This window comes from Cupressus sempervirens, chromosome 7, assembly GCF_028749045.1.
Source record: "Cupressus sempervirens isolate cs-2001-9-10 chromosome 7, ASM2874904v1, whole genome shotgun sequence".
NCBI lineage: Eukaryota > Viridiplantae > Streptophyta > Pinopsida > Cupressales > Cupressaceae > Cupressus > Cupressus sempervirens.
Window position 1 is genome coordinate 428,619,582 of NC_143124.1, and position 22,527 is coordinate 428,642,108.

The 22,527-nt window shown below is 34.8% G+C and overlaps 1 protein-coding gene, 1 long non-coding RNA gene and 1 pseudogene across 2 annotated transcripts; 2 read left to right on the forward strand and 1 right to left on the reverse strand.

The window, feature by feature from the left end:
* Nucleotides 1-2,420: 2,420 nt before the first annotated feature.
* Nucleotides 2,421-20,672, forward strand: LOC149547366 (uncharacterized; annotated as a pseudogene).
* On the reverse strand, nucleotides 6,042-16,106 carry LOC149547367 (uncharacterized). The gene is made up of 3 exons (XR_016353865.1): nucleotides 15,829-16,106; nucleotides 15,646-15,731; nucleotides 6,042-6,419 (listed from the first exon to the last, which is right to left on the reverse strand). It is a non-coding gene; the product is annotated as an uncharacterized LOC149547367 (long non-coding RNA).
* Nucleotides 16,889-17,768, forward strand: LOC149547368 (putative UPF0481 protein At3g02645). The gene has a single exon (XM_089791616.1). It carries the CDS (start codon nucleotides 16,955-16,957, stop codon nucleotides 17,258-17,260), a length of 306 nt encoding a protein of 101 aa, XP_089647742.1. The 5' UTR covers nucleotides 16,889-16,954; the 3' UTR covers nucleotides 17,261-17,768.
* Nucleotides 20,673-22,527: the final 1,855 nt, after the last annotated feature.

A 22,527-nucleotide genomic window follows, 5' to 3' on the forward strand; every position in this document is an offset into this window, starting at 1 on the left:
CTTGTTCTTCCAAATGAAAGTTGAGTCTTGAAAGCATTCTCCAATGATGAAGTTCCTTTCAACCTTTGTTCATGTGATAAGAGAGAACCCATTAACTCATCTATTGATAGCAAGGAGAGATCCTTAGATTCTTCAATGGCTACAACTCTTGAATCAAACTTATTTGGTAGACTTTTAAGTATTTTCTCTACAACTTGTTGATCCCCAAGGGTTTCTCCGTATGATCTAATCTGATTTACTATCCCCATTGTTTGAGTGAAATTTGAGTCTATTGAATCTGAATCTTTCATTTGCAAATTTTCAAAATCTCTTCTAAGATTTTGTAACTTTGAAGTTTTTACCTTTCCTGTGCCCTAGTATGTTAATTGCAAGTTGTCCCATGCTTGCTTTGAGCTTGTGGCAGTAGCTACCTTTGGAAATATTGCTTCCTCCACTACCCGTTGAATAAAGAATAGTGCCTTAGCATCCTTTTTCCTATTTTCCTTTAATCAATCATTTTCAGCTTGTGAAAGAGCTTGATATGCTTGCTGGTCTGCTGGTTTAGGGAACCCACTTTCAACTAAATCCCAAACATCCTGAGAATGAAAAAGTGTTTTCATTTTGATGCTCCAATAATCATAATTTTTTCCATTAAAAGTTGGAATTTGCAGCTATGAAATACTTCCACTAGTTCCTACCATGATTTAAAAGTAAAACTTTTTGACTTGTAACCACTACAAACCCTTTCTCTTCCTTCCTCACACACTAGCCATGATCTTTTTACTTTCATTTGCCCTTCACCCACAATGACATCTGCCTATAAAAATAATGCCCAGATTTTCTACAGCTCTGATACCAATTTGATGGACAGGCAGAGTACAAAAAATAACAAAGAAAGACACAGAACAATATGATGTGCTGCCGCACAATAAACTATATTATATTTTATTCCACCATCCTATCAAATGAATACATACTGCCTTTTATAAGAAAGCATACAATATTCTAGAAAAATCTACTATTAGCCGAAAAGACAAAACATCTACAAGCTTCTGGAAAAGTATTATTGCCGACTCAATCTTTGGAACAAACCCTAAACCTAAACCTAATAATCTAGAAGCATAGTTTAAAATGAGAGATCTAGAACTCTCGATGAGAAGACAGTAATAAATGAAATAATTGGAATAAGAGCAGGGAAGATGAAACGGACAGTTGGAAGCCTACATCACCAACAGAAATAAGCTCGGCCCATTTGGTATCGCCCAATGAATAAGCGTTGAACAACGGCTATGGCACATTGAGCAGGAGCTATCCCGATTAACACCAGGTGCGAAAGCGATTAAGAAATGCCGGAATGCAGCAGGGGTATCTTTATGCTCTGAAGCTTCACAAGGTATTCTTTTAATCACACATATTTCTTGTCCACACAGCTATCATACCAAAGCATCATGCGCGTCCTTCTCATCTCCTTTATGTAATATACCTTCGGCTTGCGTTTTACTATGCTCCACTAGAAATTGTGGGGACTAAACTCGATGGTTGATATTTAAAACTGACATGAACGAGGTAATTGGTTGAATGGTCGATTCAGGTGACAGGTAACTATCACATTTTGCTATCGATTAATAAGCAATACCTTTATCGCTCAATAAATTTTACTTGGGATTGCTTTGCACTGTTCTTGAAATCAGATCATATTTAACTATCCTATGATATAATGTACAAGTTTCACCTTAAATTTTCTATTTTAAAAGTTTGTCTACCAGAACATTTACAGTCAATCAGTAGAACGCATCATCAATTGTTTTGTTTACAAGAATATAGATAATTCGAAGTATTTGGCTTTTTGTGGCCATTAGTCTTTACTTTCATTGCGTTGAACACAACATTTTGTATGCATCTCAGTTTCTCATATTTGCTAACACCGAATTTAGAAACATGTTAGTGCAAATTAAAACTTTTCCCTAAATCTACGCAATTTTATTGATCGAGTACACAAGCATAAATTAAACATACATTTGAACTTTCAAGTTTCAGAACGTGGCCAAATAGATACTCTATGTGAAGTCGCGTTAAAGCTAATCGAGAAAGAATCCAGTCCCCACCAATCCACCAATTCCAAACCAATAATGTCTGTCAATTTAGGAAAAGAAAAATTGACAGGTCATTGTTAGCGTTTTTCTTATTTTATGAAAACTGAGACTTTTCCGAGTGTTTACGAGCCTCAAAACATAAATTCTCGTTTACCTATGATAAGAATGAACTGGCTAAAATAAGAGGCGACAACGATCGAATTCTCAATCTGGTCCCCACAAATGGGAAGTGGACTAGTGTTTGCAACCATGAGAACATGCTTTATATTATAAATGTGCAGTGCGCACTACCAGAAACTATAATGACACCAGAAATAAATAAATAAGGAACATGTCGGAGGATGTAAAATAAGTTACCGCTTTAATCTTTTAAAGCCATTAAGTTGCAAAAATGTGTAGCCATGTGAAGTCTCAGCGAAAGAGGCCCCTCATTACCAGTCTTTAGTAATTTACAAGCCTTTGTTTATCATTCATCGTCCGCTGTTCTTCTTTTCTCTGTGTGTAGTGCTAGTTTGCGATTCTCTGATTCCTGAATACTCCTGAGCATGGCTTCCAATACTTCTGTTCAAGTAAAGATCGATCAATCTCGATGGGTTATCTCAATTAGGGATGGCCTCGTTGTAAATCACGAAAAAGAGGAGGAGAAGGAGATCCGCATAGCCGTATTCAATGTGCCAAAGGAGCTACTGGCAGTGAAGCCTGATGCATACGTTCCACAGAGCGTCTCAATCGGGCCATATCACCAGTGGAGATCAGAGCTGTATGAAATGGAGCGATACAAAGTGGCTGCGGCGCGAAGGTTTCAACAGAGAGTTGAAGGTCTCAAGTTCGAATCCTTAGTGGAGGAGCTGAAGAAGCACGAGTGGCAGATACGGAGTTATTATCACAAATATCTGGACTACAGCGAGGAAGCCCTTGCCTGGCTCATGGCCTTGGACGCCTCGTTCGTGCTGGAGTGCCTGCAGTTCTATGTCAAACAGGCGGATCAGGGTTCCAAGGAAGTGATATCCGAGGTGAAGAAACTGGGCAGAGTGTTAGATCCATCTGGCAGGAGCGCTACCCACAACGCGATCATGAGAGATCTGATGATGCTCGAGAATCAGGTGCCGTTGTTCATCATGCAGAAGCTGTTGGAGATGCAATTAGGCTCTGAGGAGAAGGCAGAACAAGGGCTCTGCAATCTGGTAGCTGTTGCATGCGAGGCGTTGTCACCGTTTACGTTCAAGATGCCGGAGAGTTCAAGGCTGCGCATAAAAGAAAGGGGTCATGTGCTGGAAGTGCTCTATAATGCCATTGTCCCTGCGGCAGCTATAGATGGTGGCGACACTCAGTGCGATGAGACCGAAAAGGAAGCGTTGCCGGACACAACATTTGTTAAAAAGAGTCTGAATTCGGCATGGGAGGCTCTGTCCAAGTTAAACGTCGGCCCTGTTCGACGTCTTACGGCACTGCCCCGACGTCTGTTCAAAGGGAGGATCGTCCAGTTTCTGTTGAAGCTGCCGATGCGCCTTCTTTCTATTCTTGGTAATCTGCCGTTTCTGCGGGCTTTTAAGGGGCCATTGACTCTGCTCTTCGGATCCGACAAAGCAGAGAAAGATGGGGAAGGACAAAAGAAAGGAGAGGGAGAAGAAGGAGGAGGTTCTTCTGTGGAAATTCCCCCTACACGCGACGAACTGAAGGTTCCCTCAGTGGCCGACTTATATTCAGCGGGAGTGAAATTCCTTCCTACAGACGGAGATCTCACCACAATACGCTTCGACGCAGCAACAGCAACTCTGTATCTTCCCAAAGTGAGGCTGGATAACAATTCAGAAGTGATACTCAGAAATCTTGTGGCTTTCGAAGCTTCGGCGGCGCCTGGTGCGTTGATCTTCACTCGCTACACAGATTTCATGAACGGCATCATCGACAGAGAGGAAGATGTTCGGCTGCTGAGAATCAGCGGGATTATATACAATCATCTGGCAAACGATGCGAAAGTAGCGAGCCTGTGGAACGGCATGGGAAAATGTGTGAAGTTGACAAAAGTGAAGTATTTAGACAAAGTAATAGCGGGCGTCAACCAGCATTACAACAGGAGGTTGAGCATAGCGATGATGGAGTACGTGAACAAGTATATTTTTGGTTCATGGCAGTTTCTCACTCTGATCGCCGCAGCGTTTTTTCTGCTGCTCACTTGTTTGCAAGCCTTCTGTTCTGTGTACGACTGTAAGCAGTGGTGGACTGATACGGATTTTCTACAGGATTAAACGGCAATAAAAATATAAGAGGTAACTTTTTGATTTCTGGCAGCCATTACTTACCCAATCTTCGGCAGAACGCAAGCTTTGTATTTCGTTTTTATCCACTTAGAATATTAGGCTGACAGTTTGCTCCTTTGTTGCGTTGGCTATTGTGCTTTCTTCAACTGTGCCAAATCGATATAAGCTGTAATGTACTGGTTTATTCTTAGAAATAGTTTATAATATAAATGAAAAAATATATTTGCTTTTTCAAACATTATTTGCTTATATTCTTACAAGAATTATATGCAGTATTTATCTAATCAAAACAATCAACTAAGAGTTATACATATCAATTACTGACGCTCTCTTAGTTTTCCAAAAAGCTTTAGAAACTAAAATTTCATTTTAACTTCTGTGTTTGTAAAAATCGATGAAACTAAGAATCTATAATTAGTATCCTGTAATTTAATTATCATTTTTTTTTAAAAATAATGAAATAAGTGTTACACAAATATGCATAATATTTATTAATTTATTTATGAAGTCAAGTCAGAAGAGTTGGTGAATGATATTTTATATGGATTGTTTATTTGAATATAATGAAAATTATTAATTATGGGATATATAATTGATTTTTCAATATATTAAAAATGGTATATTAATTACACTTACATCTAAAATGCATAATGATTGTTTATGTGAAATGTTATTAGTCAAAAATATTCTACAATCTACAATGATGATATGTAACTCTTTCTGTTTATTTATCTTGTGCTCCACTCTATTATGTTGTTAACTATTACATAAAGAATGAGATATATACTAATACCTAAACAAAGTGGGTTGTCGCACTCATGTTCTCCTAAGTTAATTCTCTTAAAATGAAAACTTTATGATCTTACCTAAGTGTTGGTAGAAAGTATTATTGTTTTCTCAAAGGTTTGAAAAATATTTTTTTTTACAAATACTTCTTAAATGATTTTTCATTTTGTATATGTATTCAAAAAAACAATAAATGGTATGACAAAAAAAATAACAAACCAATTAGTCAGTTGATAAAGCATGTTATTAAATTAATATAATTAGTGCAACAAATTTTTCATTTTGTATATGTATTCAAAAAAACAATAAATGGTATGACAAAAAAATTAACAAACCAATTATCCAGTTGATAAAGCATGTTATTAAATTAATATAATTAGTGCAACATATAGGAGTAACCATAAAAGGAACAACTATTGACACAAGATGCATGGAAAATAAATTATTACCAATGTAGGAACCTAGATTTTTCTTTGTTAAAAATGATTAGTAATATTATTTCATACATGCAAACTAGATAAAATTACATATTGAACTAAACATTTATATTTTTGTAACATCTAAACAATATGTTTACTTTTTCCAAGATATACATATAATATCAATATTTACTATAGCATTTATTTACCAAGATGCCTACATATGTGTTCAAAGAAATATTTATTAGGTTACATAATTTTTTAATGTAAATTTTGTTAAAAAAGTTATTAGGGTGTGATTGACACTTTGTATACCACAATTTAGTTGTTTAAAATAATAAATGCATGATTCTTAGTGAACATTATCTAAATTAATTTATAATTTTAGATGATGGCATATATGAATTACAATGATCTTATATTATTTTTATTAAATTTTGATAAGAGAGAAAGACTTTAGTTACTACTTTTCATAGAGATTTAAGAAGATTAAATAAAAAATATTATCAGCAAAAAGAGGGGTAAAAATTTATTAAGACAGAAAGGAATACAACAAGGAGAGCTCAACAAGGAGCTTGATCCTGAGCAACAAGATCATCAAATTCTTGCACCATCTCAAAGGACAGTTGCCCCCTATCCCTAATATTCCAACCCAGATCATGACTAGAAGCCCATTTGGCTAAACAATCAGCAGTTCTATTCCATTCACGAGGAATATACATGAACCTAATGAACTGAAAAGAGGAAGAGAAGAAAAGAATCTACTTAACAACAGTGGCCAGCTGCCAACTAACATCCTCAAGCTCTTGCGAAGAAAGCATGTTCACCACCACCTGGGAATTAGACTCACAAATAATCTTACTCCATCCCCGCAAGCAACACTGTTCCACAACATATAAAATAGCCTGAGCTTCCATGAGATTGTTAGTATAATCACCCTTATGAACTGAGAAGAAAAATTTAACATCCCCAGAACTACAACGAGCCACAATTAATCAAATTTAAAAATTCAATAATGTCATAAAGTTTATATTAGCTTAATTTGGCACTTATTTATTTTCTATAAGATAACCATTTTGTCACGATTTCAATTATAAAATGAATGTTACTATAGTACTCTATCAAATTACTACAATAACCACTCCATAAATATACATTAATGACATTTTAGTGACAACCTTTCTTGTAGGTAGCCAAAGTAACCACTTAGCCAAAGGTCGTGGAGACTATCATAGATTTTTGTTGGCTAGCTATCTTAAGAGTAAAAAGGTCTAGTTGAAAGGGGACTCACATAACATAGTAAATTTCATTGAAATAAAGCATAAGCCCTCTTGGAATATTGAAACTTGGATTAAAAAAATAGACATATACTATTTCTTCTTTTGAAAATTTTCTCATATCCCATGCTTATAGAGAGGCCAACTCTATGTTTGACTAGTTTTCGAATGAGGGTGTTCTGGGTAAGACGAAATCTATATGAAAAAAAAAGATAGATTGAATGTTGAAGTTAGTGCATTACTACAAGTTGACATGATGTAGAAAGTGACAAGAGGCATACATTTTCTAATGATAGAATTTAAATTTTACATAAATTATTATAATAAGATTTTTAGCATAGATATTTCTTGCACAAATAGCTTAGAGCCTCATAAATCTAATAAATGATCACACACATAATATGTTATTTTGAGCATGATTTTGAAGTTTGTTATTGGAATTTGTACTATGCCTTGAAGCACTATCATGAAGGGGGGCACAGAGGGTGGCATTAGAATTGTATTGAGCCAATTGGTTATAAGTGAATCAAGAATAAGGATGGGGTTTGTAATATGCTAAAATGGAGTGCTATCACTTCTTACTTGAAGAGAGCCCATGGTTGGCACCCCAATATAATAGAATAATTTAAGATAGATTAGAAGGATGGAATATAGTATTGTTTGATATGAAGGTTATCATTTATGAGAATTTAATGGTTGAATTTACAGGCTTGCAAAAGTATATAATCAAGTGCTACAATCATCATAAGTGCTATGACCTTAAAGTCTAAAAATTTCCCAAATTCAAGGTATTTTTTGATGGCTAATATTTGTAAATTGGCTAATTTTAGAAATTTTTGGCTAGTAATTTGGCTAATAATTTAAGATTTAATGCAACCTAAATCACCACATTTTTATTAAATTTAGTTCTAAAATATTCAAAATCGCTCAATAATTTATTTTATTAAAAAATTTAAACTCAAAGATTCCCCACAATATTCGATACATGATTAGATTCGATTCACCTAAATATTATATATTATCACAAAAATTAAAATTAATTCACCAATAATTATCATAATTATTAGTTACTTTAGGGTTATATCACCAATATTTAGTTTTCACTATTGATTTAAAGTATAATATAATTATCCTCATTATTTTCATGAGATAAAACATGTTCAATTTTGATTTATAATATTCCATGACAATTAGCGAAATTCCTATTATTATTGAGATTCGCCAAATATTTTTACACTAAAATTATGATTTCAAAGTAATCACCAATGTAAATAATATGTAAACTTTAAAAAATGAGAGATTCGTCGATAAAAATAATTTGGTTTTTCAAAATAATGAAAGATTTGCCAAAATTTTATATCCTTTTCTAGAGGGGGATTTCTTAAAGTTTACCCTACCCAAATTTGAGGAGAGACGTGGAGAATTAGAGGACTAGGGAGAAAAAGTCAACTATGACCTATGTAGGTTAAGAAGACTTGGAGCTACTAAAAGTACTTACGTGTACACAAACATAGATGAACATTTTTACTATGGCCTTTAGTAATCACTTTGTTTGATTCTTAATTATTTCATCATCATGTCAAGGTCTTTGTTCCTTTTTTACTTATGGTCTTCCATAAAAACTACTATAAAAAATCATAGGAAGAACTTAGACAGAAATCCTAGATCCTTCACCAAAGTATTTGGGTGTTAATATATGAGAACATTAAAGACCTTCTCACCTCTTCCAGTCCCATTATAGTTTCTATGGGTGAAGATACTAGTGTAGTGGGGTAAGAAGATGAAATTTAAGGTGAGGGGTATATGGATTGTTTTAAAGAAGATTATTTACTCATCTTATAAAGATAAAATAACCCAAAAATGTAAGGCTAGAGCTAGAGTCAAAGGGAATGAAAAAGAAAAAGATTTAGAGGAGTAAAAATATGTCCCCTAGACTTAGATCAAGAAAATCTATAATTTGAGTGAAAATTTTAGAAAGGGGGAGGAGAATTTTATTTGTATTCCTTCTTTGTTTATTGCAAAATATCTAGGTACAAGAAATTCTACCCTTTCCCCCACCTTCTTGTTAACATATTTAGATGCTAAAATGAAACAAACTAAGCATAAATGTGTGATATCAAAAATGGTTGTCAAGGATTGATCTCCACTTCCCATATACATTTTTTGGCTTAGCTGCCAACAAATCCTTTTCTCTTTGTTGGAATAGCTTGGTTCTTCCCAAGGCTAGCTACTTTGCATAGCTAGCATTGAGAAAAATAATTATAACTAGTGATAGGTTAGAGAAACTCTGCATTGCCCAACCCTTCAAATGTGTGCTATGTAAGGATGATTTTGAGACTACAGACCATCTTCTTCTGAATTGTTCTTTTTCTTAGGACTACTAGAAATTAATGCTAAATAAATTGAGCATGTCTATACCATTACAAAATAAACTGTGGGATGTCTTTCAATCTTGGCCTCTTTTATTTCCATCTTCCACATTTTTTTGTATTTGGAAATGTATTCTAGCTATCATTATTTGGGCCATATGGTGGGAAAGGAACAAAAGAATCTTCTGGCAAGATTTTTCCTTGGTTGATAAGGTTCAAGCTAGAATTGAGAAGTTAATTTTAGAAATTGTTAATGTCGCTACTTTCAAAGTCAGTTTCAACTTCTTTTGTTTCTTCATGGAATAGTTCTATTATTAGAGATTAGAAAAATATTTTAATTCCTATTGGCTCAGCACCTACAAAAAAGAGTAGTAAATTTTTTGATAGGGCTCTCATTATTTGGTCACCTTCATCCAATGGTCCTGTAAAGATCAATTTTGATGGTTCCTCCAGAGGAAACCTAGGTAAATCTAGTGTTGGTGTTTGTATTATAGACTATCATGGCAAAGTTTGAGCCATCAAAACTTCCCCTCTTCCCTTTGGAACTAATAATTTGGTGAACGTACATGCTCTACTTGTAGGATTATTGCTTGCCAAAAGAGGTGGTTATCATAGAGTTCATGTCGAAGGTGATTCTATGGTAATTATTAATTCTTGTATTTCTAGGACTTGTTAGAATTGGCAGATTTCTTGTGTTCTGAGGAATATTTGGTTTCTTATTAATTCTTTTGAGGATCATCGTATCTCTCATACTCTCTATGAAGGTAACCAAGCAGTAAAATTTTTGGCTAATGTTGGTTGTGATGATATTAGCATTGATTCGCATAATCCTGATATCAATTTTTATCCTCAATTGCAAGATATTATCAAGAGAAAATCTATAGAATTGAGGTCTAAGTGAGGTGTTGTCTGTGCTGCTCCATTCTTAAGTTTTGATAGAGAGCTTATTGTCCTCTATTTTCTTCTAGTTTTGTTTGAGTTGCTTCCATCTTTAGTCTTGATGGTGAGCATTTCCTCTTTGTATTCTCTTTTTATTTTTACAATTTATATTTTTTAGGCTTACACCTTTTGCCAAAAAGAAATAAAAATATGAAGACATCATCGATTGAATATACACTCATACAATCTTTAGGAAATAGATGTAATCAATAAAAACATTACAATAAAGTAAACTCTTATCGACTACACAAGGGACCAATACTTATGTGAGCTTAAAAGATAGGGTATGATCAATATAAAACCCTTAAAATAGGATAGTTGATTCATAAAATTCCTAATTGTTTATTGGGCTAGAAGACTTTCTTGGCTTCAAGTTCTCACTACTTGGGGTAAATTTTCATTAATATGAAGTAAGAATAAGATAGACCCCAATCGATTCTAGAAGAGGACCTTACAAAGTTTCTCATATTAGGAGGAAAATTCATCTTTGGAGGAAGACCATAGTTAATCAAGAGAGGTTGCAAATCAGATCAATTCACAATTATATAATTTATATGTTCAACAATCAAGCTAGGAGGTGTTGAAATTATAGATTCTTCTCCACATGTCAATAATAATGCAACCAAAATCAAGGTGATTTGTGTTGGTGGGTGTGGCTCTAAAGTTGTGAGTAGGATGATAGCGAGTGAAGTAAAGGGTGTGGAGTTTTGGATTTTCAATACTGATGTGCAGGCCTTGAGAATGTCACCCATGTATTTTGATAATCATTTGTAGATTAGAAAATAACTGAAAAGAGGTCTTGGTATAGGGTGAAACCCTTAGATTGGAATAAATGCTACAAAAGAGAGTCAAAGTGTAGTTACCGAAGTTGTTTCCAAGGCTAATATGGTCTTCCTAATAGTAAGCTTGGAACTTCTAACTTACACTCATAATAAGTGATTATCATCATTGGAAAGAGTCAAGGGTGAAATAATTTTCTTCTATTATCAAAAGAATGGATCTGGCTAATGAGTTTGAAATTTGAGGGAATAATGACCTTATTATTTTAGGTAATGCATTAAATTGATAATTTTGTCTAGTTCAAGACTTATCCAGATTTTAGCAATCATTTTTTAATTTTTGCATCAATGTTAACTTATGTAACTTTCTTCAAGCTCTTATCTTTATGCCCCTGAATTTAAATGTTTTATTACTAGTCATTTTCTTTAGTTCAAATGTTCTAAATAATAAAATAGATTGAGAAGACAAATGAAATAATATCTTATATTTTATGACATATGCTAGCTTATGGATTGAAGTTGTGTCACTTAGAAATTAATGATATTATAAGACTAACTACACTAGCTAAAGGACACAAAACACAATGAATAATTGCAATATCAAATAAGTCCAAGCATTTTCAAGATCAAGGGGAATATGTCAGCATTATTTTCTCGCTCATCTTTGTTAAAATTAGAGACAATGCATATAGAACATGTTACATGGCTTATGTAGAACTCCTATGCAACCACTTCTTCAATGATCAGTATCATATAGTTATAGCCTATAGGTTATATTTGTAGTTTTCTTGACCTCAACTATACATTGGGATAGATCATATACAACTAACCCTCATAAGTAAATAAACGACCAACTTGATCTGCATTTTAGATATTAGAGCTCATTCTTTTAGTGTGGCTTGAATAACATCTGTCCAAGTTTATAGCGATGCTACAAATTAGATAAAATTTTTAATGAATGGACTAAATACTAATTATGAAGAGTTAAATCAATTGGGATATTCATATTATAATGGATATCTCTTCAGCCTATGATCTTTTTGCATCAAGACTTTCCTTTGCTTGATAGGACCATTTTGAACTGTGCCTCAACAATGAATAAGTGTTGATGCGAATAAGGTTTATATAAAAAGTATATGCATAACAAGAGGCTCTTATTTGAATATGCATATCTCAAATTTGACTATACTGCATTATTTTAATCAACACATATTCTCGACTCTGCCTTAGTGAGTCTTCACCGAGTTCACATAGGATTGTAATTCTTATTCACATATGCTAAATAAAGAATATAAAACCTCAAGCTTATGTAAGAATAGAATCATATTAACTCCTTATAAAAATTAGATTTATTAATTTCACTAGATGAAGATAAGGATTGGAAGTGTTCTATATTAGTTACTCTAAAGCAGAATACTCTAACCATGTAAGTATTTTCCAAGAAAATAAGCCTCCCAATTTGCAAATTAAAATATGAGTGAAGCCCAAAAAATGTGATGTCGATAGCTTTGGGATCGTGCTTCTAGAATTGGTCTTTTGGAGAAGTAATTTTGACCTATCTGCTTTTAATCTTGACCTTTTTTATTTCCCTGTTGGGTAATGCTCAGGGCCCTAGACAATAGCTACCTAGAACAGTAGACCAAAGGCTTGAGAGAAATGTTGATAGAGAAGTTGTTATCATAATGACTAAGATGGCATTTTGGTGCATTCTAGAAAATATTGACAAAAGAAAATGGATGAGTTTTGACGATGTTGGAAATGGAAAAGCACCTTGGAATAATATGGGTATGATCCTATTTAGAGAGACCAGGAGGACTATTTGGTTAGAATGAGATGGAAGACTCCTTGGTTGGAGAGAGACAAGAAGGACTCATAATCAAATAAGAAAACTTAAAAAATACTACACATTGATAATTAGAGCTCTTATGTTTAGGTCATAGCCAGTACCAAAAAATAAAAGGTAAAAAGAGAAGAACACTATTCAAACAAAAGAAGAGAATAGCATGTGCAAGTCTTCAATTACTTCATAAATCTTGAGCCAAAAAAATATGAATTGAACAATATAATTGAACCAAAAAATGTAATTATTTACTTTGAAAATTTGACCACGGTATTTCTTATAGACCATTACAATGTATCCTATGAGAAATCAAAGGTTTTTGACAAAGAAGTTGCTATGCTAGCCGCCATTGTACAAGGTGGTGCTAGTTAGGCAATCAAGCATTTGGGTGCCCCATCATTGTGGAGAATATGAATCAAGCTCAAAAAATGCTTGTAGAGATGTTGTATGCTTGTAGATACAAAGTATTTCTAGAAATATCATTTGGAACTTGGGGCTTACAATCTTGAAGGGTTTCGTGGAGAATCCCAATGACAAGAGCTAGGCATGCTTTCTTGTTGAGGCAAATAGGGATGTGGATAGGGTTGAAATTTTAAGGTCACTAATGCAATTATTGTAACCAAACACCAAGGGTAGTTGTACAAGGAATTACTCTAGCATAGCTAACTCCCAAGTCACTAAAAATGTCTATGACACCTTCCAACTATCACCAATGGTTTATGGGCTAAATAAGTACTAGCCATTAGTGATCCATTACTAATATCATTCTATACAAAATACACTCTACATACTGCTTTGACGGATTAGTCATACTGCTTTATTTGAAAACTTAGGCAGAGTATTTAATTTCAAGAAATTAGAAAACGTTCACTTGATATACTTATTTTAAAGGCTGATGACTAGAAATCTTTTGCTAAAAAATAAGAAGATATTCTAAATCAAATCTTTATTTGTGTGAATATCTAGATAGTTAAACTAGAACAAAATCTTTTGAAATCATTCATGTCATTATTATGAATGGATTTTCAATGAAGACATTACTTGTGTAATTATATATAGTATACAATCTTTTAAAACGGTACCCATAAATCTCTTCGTAATTATTATGAAGCTATTAGCAATGAAGGCTTTGTTTGTGTGAAAACTACATATATAAACTAATCTACAGTCATTTTTAAAGCTGATTTTCAGATACCCATTGTGAAAGATTTTGTCTGGATAGCAATTATCATGCATGGAAACTTGTTCTCTCAACTATGTGTGAGAGAGTTTAATGAGGATACACAACATATTAAAGAACTATGTGCAAACCATAACAAAAAAATAGTTTTCAAAATATGAAAGGAAGAAAAAAAATTGACATCCAATATTTCATTCAATCAAAGGAAAGACTCCGTCTAACAGCTACCAAAAATCTTCAAATGAAAAAAAAGGCTATCAATTCTTAGAGAAAGTTAAATGATTATGATCCTGACCTATGCATGATATGGATGTTTATTCGCCCTTTGCCAATCCAGGGTAAGTATTACCCATCTTCCATGAATGCAACTATCCCATCAATTTCTAAATGTCAATATCAAGGCAAGACAGAAAGTAGTTGATTCCCACAGAGTAGACTGCCTAACAATCTGAACTTTTTTCTTTCCAGGATATTAAGTGTTTCCTGGGGTGAACAACTCTACTATTGTGGGTAACCTACCATAAAATGAATATAAAGGGTTTCACCCAGATAATGAATTTAATATTTGTACAATGCCAACATTACAAATAGAAAGGCACATGAGATCTAGTACAGGTCCGTAAGAAAATTTATTAGATGTATGAAGTGCAGTTCTAGACATCAAAACAATATGACAACCAAGTTTCTTATAGAGAATCTAAACCCTAGAATTTATTTTTCTCTCCCAGCATCCAACCAAGTGCATCATTGCAAGGGCAATATGAGCTTGGTCGCGTCTCTAAGACATCGATTGGTGCAGCTTGTTGGTTGTGATGGGTGGGCGGACAAAAGCATTCAATTTGTCTAATTTATCTCATTCACAATTTATCGAGTGAATAGGGGTGAGATTTCTTGTGCTACACAGAGGAAAGGTCTGACTGCTCATGTGTCCCTCACTCTGCCTCCTCGTGAATCAAGTGCAAAACCATGGAAGAATATGATTAGGGCACATAAAATAAAAATTGGGAGCCTCACACAAATAGCAAGATCAAGGCCTTGCATGATGATCCTTCCCGCTACTGTGAATCAACGAGCACATGCATTCCATCCCAATCCAGTCCACATCCACAAGTTGAGCATATGTACAAATTTGACAGAGGAAAAGCAACAGAAACAATATCTTAAAGGTCTTGGCAAGAACAGTATCAGGAACAACAGGCTTAGATCAAGTTGCGACTGTAATTTTTGAGATCCGAAGAACCTATTGGCTCCAACCATCTACCTATCGAAGTAATAGAATGAAAAAAAAAATGTTCATACTATTGTACAAAAGATCAATAGGATCTATGAAGAGAGGCAACTAGGTCATCTTCTTCAGGGGATTCTGACCTATGCATGTTCTAGGTGCAATTTTTGATGGCTGTAAAGGAATGACAATCTAAGCGCCACAAGAACATCTTGGAGCTAAGTGCCACATCTGACGAGGATTAGAGAAGTTACAAGGTTTTCTTGGAGCAAAACGACACATGTAAAGGGATTAGATATGCTTGATGCCTCTAAACCCTAGGAGTATCCATGGTGCGGAGAGATAAATGGTTAAGAACCATGTCAAAATATGGCAAAACAATGTAAAACATATGATCTCCATAAAATCATTGAAAGATCTGGATAGCGCACACAATAGGGCATATAAAAACAAACAAAGCTCCTTAAACATTTTACGCGGCCACAAAATGCCTCTTACCTCAAGAAAATGTGTTTCAAATGGTCCAAGGCTGTCAGCAACCGATGATTTCTAGCCAATTGATCTTTTTCGGTTTGATTGAAAACCTGAAATTCCAAAGAGCAGAAAACTCTAATACTAAAATGGAGGAAACTGAGCAGAAAATATTAAACATACATAATAAGACTTTAGGGTATTTACAACCTGTTTATCGTGCAAATCAGACTCGTTTCCATTGAAGGTGTCGACGCTAAGGTATGATAGCAGAAAAAAAAATCGATATAAATCATGAACTCGTCATGACTCCCAGTCATATCCATGACGAGCCTTTGATTTGCCTCTGTTGACAACCACGGATGATGCCCACCTGTTCAGAACTACGCGATGATGCCCTGTCGAGAAGTAAGCGATGATGCCCTGTTCAGAACGTGTAAACTAGTTGAGCACCAAAGTTGGGAAATATAACAATCAGTCATTTTAGGAAAAGACACGATTTTCCATATTGTCTTGATTTTAAGAAAATAAAAATAAAAATTAAAGACAAAATATCGATTTTGTCTCTAGCTATCGTCTTTAATAGTGCTGGTGTGTAGTAGTGGTACTGCTAGCAGATCCTTGCGTCAATTTCTACGAAATGTACTGTTACTCACCCAATCCATTGGTAAACATTTGTAACGTGGCCGTATCGGAATTGCCTGTTATATTTTTTCATAAATTTCAATATTATATTATAATTACAACGTGACATATTGTTTTATACGGTTTAGAATTACTTCCAATCATCTCACGCCACCATCTTGTCAGTCATGAAAGTTTATTCATTTCCGGGGGAGGGGGGCGTATTGGCTTAGAATCAATGTGTCAACAAAGTAAACAAAAAAGAATCCACGAAAACAAATGAAAGAATCGATATCAACGCTTGCGTTTGTATTATTTTGCGTAGAAAACGTGATAGAATGAATTTGGTATATCAAGTCATGCTCGCGTCCAAATCTCGTCCCCACGGTTGGGAAGTGGAACACACTCCAGTAACGATGAAAAAAAAAAAGCGTTAGATGCACGCACTGAGACTAAATCTATCGTTATTGCGAGGAAAAGTAACACAGAAAGTAGGCGGCTTTCAATTTTATAGTGTAGATCCACAGTGCAAAGCATTTTACACATGTGAAGTCTGAGGTGTACGAATTACTGTTCAGTTCTACGTTTTCTTGCCCCTAAATAGAGAACCCTCTGACGCATTGTTTCACATATTGTCCACCCTTTGCTTTTCCGTTTAATTTTACCGACCTCTCTCCTACTCTTTCTCAATCCTCGTCGAATAAGTTTAATAATGGAATTCAGCTCTTCAGTTGAAGTAAAGATCGATCAGGACCGCTGGGTGGTTCAAATCAAGGAAGGCATTCATATGAATGGCGAAGAGGGAGAAGAAAAGAAGATGTACATATCCATTTTCGCTGTGCCCAAGGAGTTGCTGAAAGTGAAGGAGGAAGCATACGTCCCACAATGTGTCTCGATCAGACCATATCATCACTGGAGATCGGAGCTGTCTGAAATGGAAAGATACAAAGTGGCTGCTGCTCGAAGGTTCCTGATGCGGAGCAATCACAAACTTGACAATAAAATAATGGTAATATGAAACTAACTGTTCTTGACTTAGAACCCGAACCAAATTGTTATAACATTCTTCCTATCAATGAATCAATGAACTGTAACTGAATGCTTCAGAGTACAAAAGATCGATATAGAGAAGACTGAAACATTATTAAAACTAAAACACACTTCTATTATATACTAATGACGGATTACAAACGTATGACTCTCTGGTGGCTGCCGCCAAAGAGCCATGAGAGTTTCTTCTCAATTTAGTCTCTTCTTCAAACCTATTGTCTTTTCCCCTCTTATTGATTCTCTTCTCTAACTCCTTCTATTACATTATGAGATGTTTGTTAAAGAGTATCTGAACGGTTTACAAACCGTTTACAACTACCCTAAAATCATTCATTCGATTCTCATTTGGTTACAAAATAGGGTAAAATCCTTTTGTTTGAGGATTCTTTATAAGATACATTACCCATTGAATTAAACTTGTGCATCAACTTAAATAATAATGATAAGATATTAATTCTCCGGGGATCCTTCACCCATGTCACATTTCTTGCTTACATTTGTGCATAATATTAAACCATAATGATGGTAAATTAATTCTTTCATGGGTGCCACTGCACCAAATTGCCAGACTTCAAATGTTTCCATGTCCCATGGAAATTAGGTCACTGCATCGACGCCTCCACTGATTCCTTTTTCACTATCAACCAACTCCCATCTATGGAGTTATGTTGGTCGCCTCCATGGTGCTTCCCATTCCTCAGTCCACTCCTCCACGTTGCATCACAATCTCTGTCCCTCACCTGGGAGTCCATCATGCCTCTCTCCCCAGTCTATTGACAACACACAAGACCATCTCCTATGGCCTTTGGTAGACCTTCATGTCCACCCCCTACAGCTTAGCGAACTGGCACCAAACTACAACCGCAAACTTCATACCAAGAATCCAAAACAACCACAATACTCCCTGGTGTAGATCACCTTCCATCTACACGCTCCAAATCTTCTAAGCTCTGATATCAATCTGATGCAGAGCAACCACAATAATGACAATAAAATAATGGTTATATGAAACTAACTGTTCTTAACTTGGAACCCGAACCAAATTGTTATAACATTCTTCCTATCAATGAACTATAACCGAATGCTTCAGAGTACAAAAGATCGATATAGAGAAGACTGAAACATTATTAAAACTAAAACACACTTCCATTATATACTAATGACAGATTACAAACGTATGGCTCTCTGGTGGCTGCCGCCAGAGAGCCATGAGAGTTTCTTCTCAATTTAGTCTCTTCTTCAAACCTATTGTCTTTTCCCCTCTTATTGATTCTCTTCTGTAACTCCTTCCATTACATTATGAGATGTCTTTTAAAGAGTATCTGAATGGTTTACAAACCGTTTACAACTACCCTAAAATCATTCATTCGATTCTCATTCGGTTACAAAATAGTGTAAAATCTTTTTGTTTGAGGATTCTTTATAAAATACATTACCCATTGAATTAAACTTGTGCATCAACTTAAATAATAATGATAAGATATTTATTCTCCCGGGATCTTCACCCATGTCACATTTCTTGCTTACATTTTTACATAATATTAAACCATAATGATGGTAAATTAATTCTTTCATAGGTGCCACTGCACCAGTTCCAGAAGAGGATTCCCGTGGACTCTGCGAGTCTCATGTAGTCGGAGAGATGAAGAAGCATGAGAGGGAGATCAGGGCGTGCTATCACAAGTATCTGGACTACACGGAGGAAGCCCTGGCATGGCTGATGGTGTTGGACGCCTCCTTCCTGTTGGAGTGCCTGCAGTTCTACGTCAAACATGCGGATCAGGCATCTTCACACGTGTCCTCCGATGTGAAGCAGCTGGGAAGAGTTTTAGATCCGTCTGGCAGAAGCGCCACTCACAATGCAATAATGAGGGACCTTAGCATGCTTGAGAATCAGATACCGTTGTTCCTCTTGCAAAAGCTTCTGGAGATGCAGCTTGCTTCTAAGGACAAGGCCGAGGAAAGGCTCTCAAATCTGGTATGTCTTGCCTGTGACGAATTGTTGCCTTTTATGTTGAAGATGCCAGAGAGTTCAAAGCTGCGTATAAAAGAGCGGGCTCACATACTGGAGGTTCTATATTACTCGATTGTCCCTGCGGCGGCGCTGGACGCTTCCAGTGTAAGGGAAAACAAGGAGGAAAAGGAGGCGTTGCCGGACATGACTTACATAACAGGGGCTCTGAAAAGAGGATGGGAAGCTGTCTCTTCCCTAAACATCGGCCCTGTCCGACGTCTCACGGCGCTTCCTCGCCGTCTACTTAAATTGAAGATCATGAAGTTTTTTATCAGATTGCCCGTGCGCCTTCTTTCTGTTCTTGGAAATCTCCCAATCCTGCGCGCCTTTAAGGAACCCTTAAATATTCTCTTCGGGTCTGCGGTCACGGAGAAAGCTGAGAAAAGTGAATCGTCCTCTGTAGAAACTCCTCCAACACTGGACGAACTGTCGATTCCCTCGGTCTCTGATTTACATTCAGCCGGAGTAAAGTTCCTTCCTACGGATGGAGCCCTCGCCAATATTCGGTTCGACCCAGCGACTGCCACTCTTTATCTTCCGAAACTGAAGCTGGATGACAATTCCGAAGTGGTTCTGAGAAATCTGGTGGCCTTAGAAGCTTCGGCGGCCCCTGGTGCGATGATCTTCACTCGCTACACAGATTTCATGAACGGCATGATCGACAAGGACGATGATGTTCGACTGCTGGTAAATAGCAAGATCATTTGCAATCACCTGGCAAATGAAGGGAAAGTGGCAAGCCTGTGGAACGGCATGGGTAATTGTGTGAAATTGGGTAAAGTTGAGTATCTGGACAAAGCTATAGCAGACATCAACAAACATTATAACAAGAGATGGAGTGTAGCGGCGATAGAGTACATGAACAAATACATATTTGGTTCGTGGCATTGTCTCATCTTTTTGGCTACTGACATACTCTTGATACTTGCATGTTTGCAGGCCTTTTGTTAGTTTATGACTGCAAGACTTGGTCGACCAACACAAAGTTTTTGCAGGGCTAGAAAGGAATGGGGGAAATTCTTGCCAGCTGTTTCTTCTTATTGCAATACAATAATGTACACCCATTTCTTATTTTTCAAACTGCGTTTACTATTGTCCATATATAGTCCACGGCTTGCTTCCTAGAGTAAAATAAAATACAGTAGCAGCAAGCTCTACTGTTCAGCCTTCAAGTTGGAAACAGCGTTAGCATGTCTCACAAGGTTGGTTATTCATTAATTAAGATTAAGATGTCATTTATGAGTTTCTGAATTGTACGAGGAATGCATAGATGGACTTTGGCAATCAAGTGCGAGAGTCAGTACACGCTTTCATGGAGATTCTTCTCGCGTCCTTGAATACCGAAATATTTAAGGATTTGTTGTAAATTCAATTATCTAACAAATGAAATAATTATGTACGAACGTAGGAAAGAGTGATATCACACAATTAAATACACTACTGAAAATGTTACGGTTGACCAACGAAAAAGTTGTGTTGAAAGATAGCTAACGTAAATTGGAGACTACAATATTGAAATCTTCAGTCATATTTCACTCCTCTTTCCAAGTCCTCTTTTAAGTTCAAAATATCGAATCCATAGAACGCATTTATTTATTTATTTTTTAAATGGGTGGGTTTGTTAGATTCAAATATAAGAGCCCATGGTCATCAGCAATTATTTGAATCTCATGGTTGTCAAAAAAAAATTGATAATCACTATAGACTTGGAAGTTTTATAAGGAATAAGATAGGACTTGTATGATTTTCGGTAAGATATGAATATTTTTAATTTTGATTTTTAAAAATTCATAATAATATAATTATAATCTTATGTCTAAAATACTATATTCTTTTTTCCTAGTTCAATTGTAGATATAGAATATATTTAAATTTATCAACTTCATTCTAAAATATTAAAAATTAAAAATTGAAGTTACAATTTTTTTTAAAAATTATGTATGATCTTTATTATGTAAGATGTTTAGGGAGTTAGTTGGGCAAATAAATATTATAAATATAATGCTTCAACTAATTTTCTTTTAAAAATTTCCTAACATATAACACATGTTAAATAAAGAATATATAAGTATAATTTAAATAAGCTTTCAACTTTAAACATAAATTTTAGCTATGTGGAATATACAATTGAACTTCATCCTTAGATTACTATGTACATGTCTTAACAAGTACATTTTCAACAAACCCTTGAGCTCAAATTAATAGAACATCATCATAATTAAAACTTAGGCCAAACAAGGTTTGCATAACATAATCTCATCATCTAGACAATATAGAGTACAAGATAAAATGAAAGAATCATCTTCTTAAACATTAATGCAAAAACTTGTATCTTTTAAACAAAACACCTAATAGACTATTAATAGTATACAACATAATATACATATGAAATTACAAATGATCAAACTAATACAAATCATAATCTCAAAGGGATCTAATACTTCTCATGCTATTATTTTTCATTCCAACTACATTGAAAATAATCACTTTGATTGAGCATAAAGGATAATGATAACTAGTAAACATCAAGTATTAAATATATGCTTCACTCAACATATCAACCCCTTATGTCATTGAATATTTACATGAGGTATATATTTTTGTTAGAATTTATTTGTGCAACCATTTATTTACTAATGTCACTCCATACATGTTCAAAGAAATAGTTATTAGATTGTATAAATAGTTTTTGAATGCAATTTTTGCTTCAAAAAATATTAGGCTGAAAGTGAAATTTGCAAGTGCACTATGATTTGGTTATTCTAAAATAATAAATGCAAAATTTGTTTTAGCTAAGATTATCTAAATGAATATAAAATTTGAAAGGATAGTGATATTTAAATCAAAATTAGTTATATTGTTTTGTTTATTAGATTTTGATAACTTCGATTACTACTTTGCATAGAGATTTAAGGGGGAAAAAATATAATTAATTAAATTTGAAAATTTTATATTTTTGTAAAGTTTATATTAACTTTTAATTTGGCACTTCATTATTTTATATAAGATATTCATTCTATCATTAAATGAACATTTTACTTTGATTTCAATACAATATAAAATGACTATAATAATCTCTCTATAAACTTACATTACTAACATTTTAGTGGTGCCATTCCTCATGGGTAGCTAGAGTACTCAATAAGCCAAAGCCAATGGGACTTCGCCAAATCGATAGTAAAAAGTTATGGGTGAAAGAGGACTCAAATAACATAACAAAT

Coding starts and splice junctions, on each gene's coding strand:
- LOC149547368 (XM_089791616.1), top strand. CDS start 16,955: ATGGAATTCAGCTCTTCAGTTGAAGTAAAGATCGATCAGGACCGCTGG.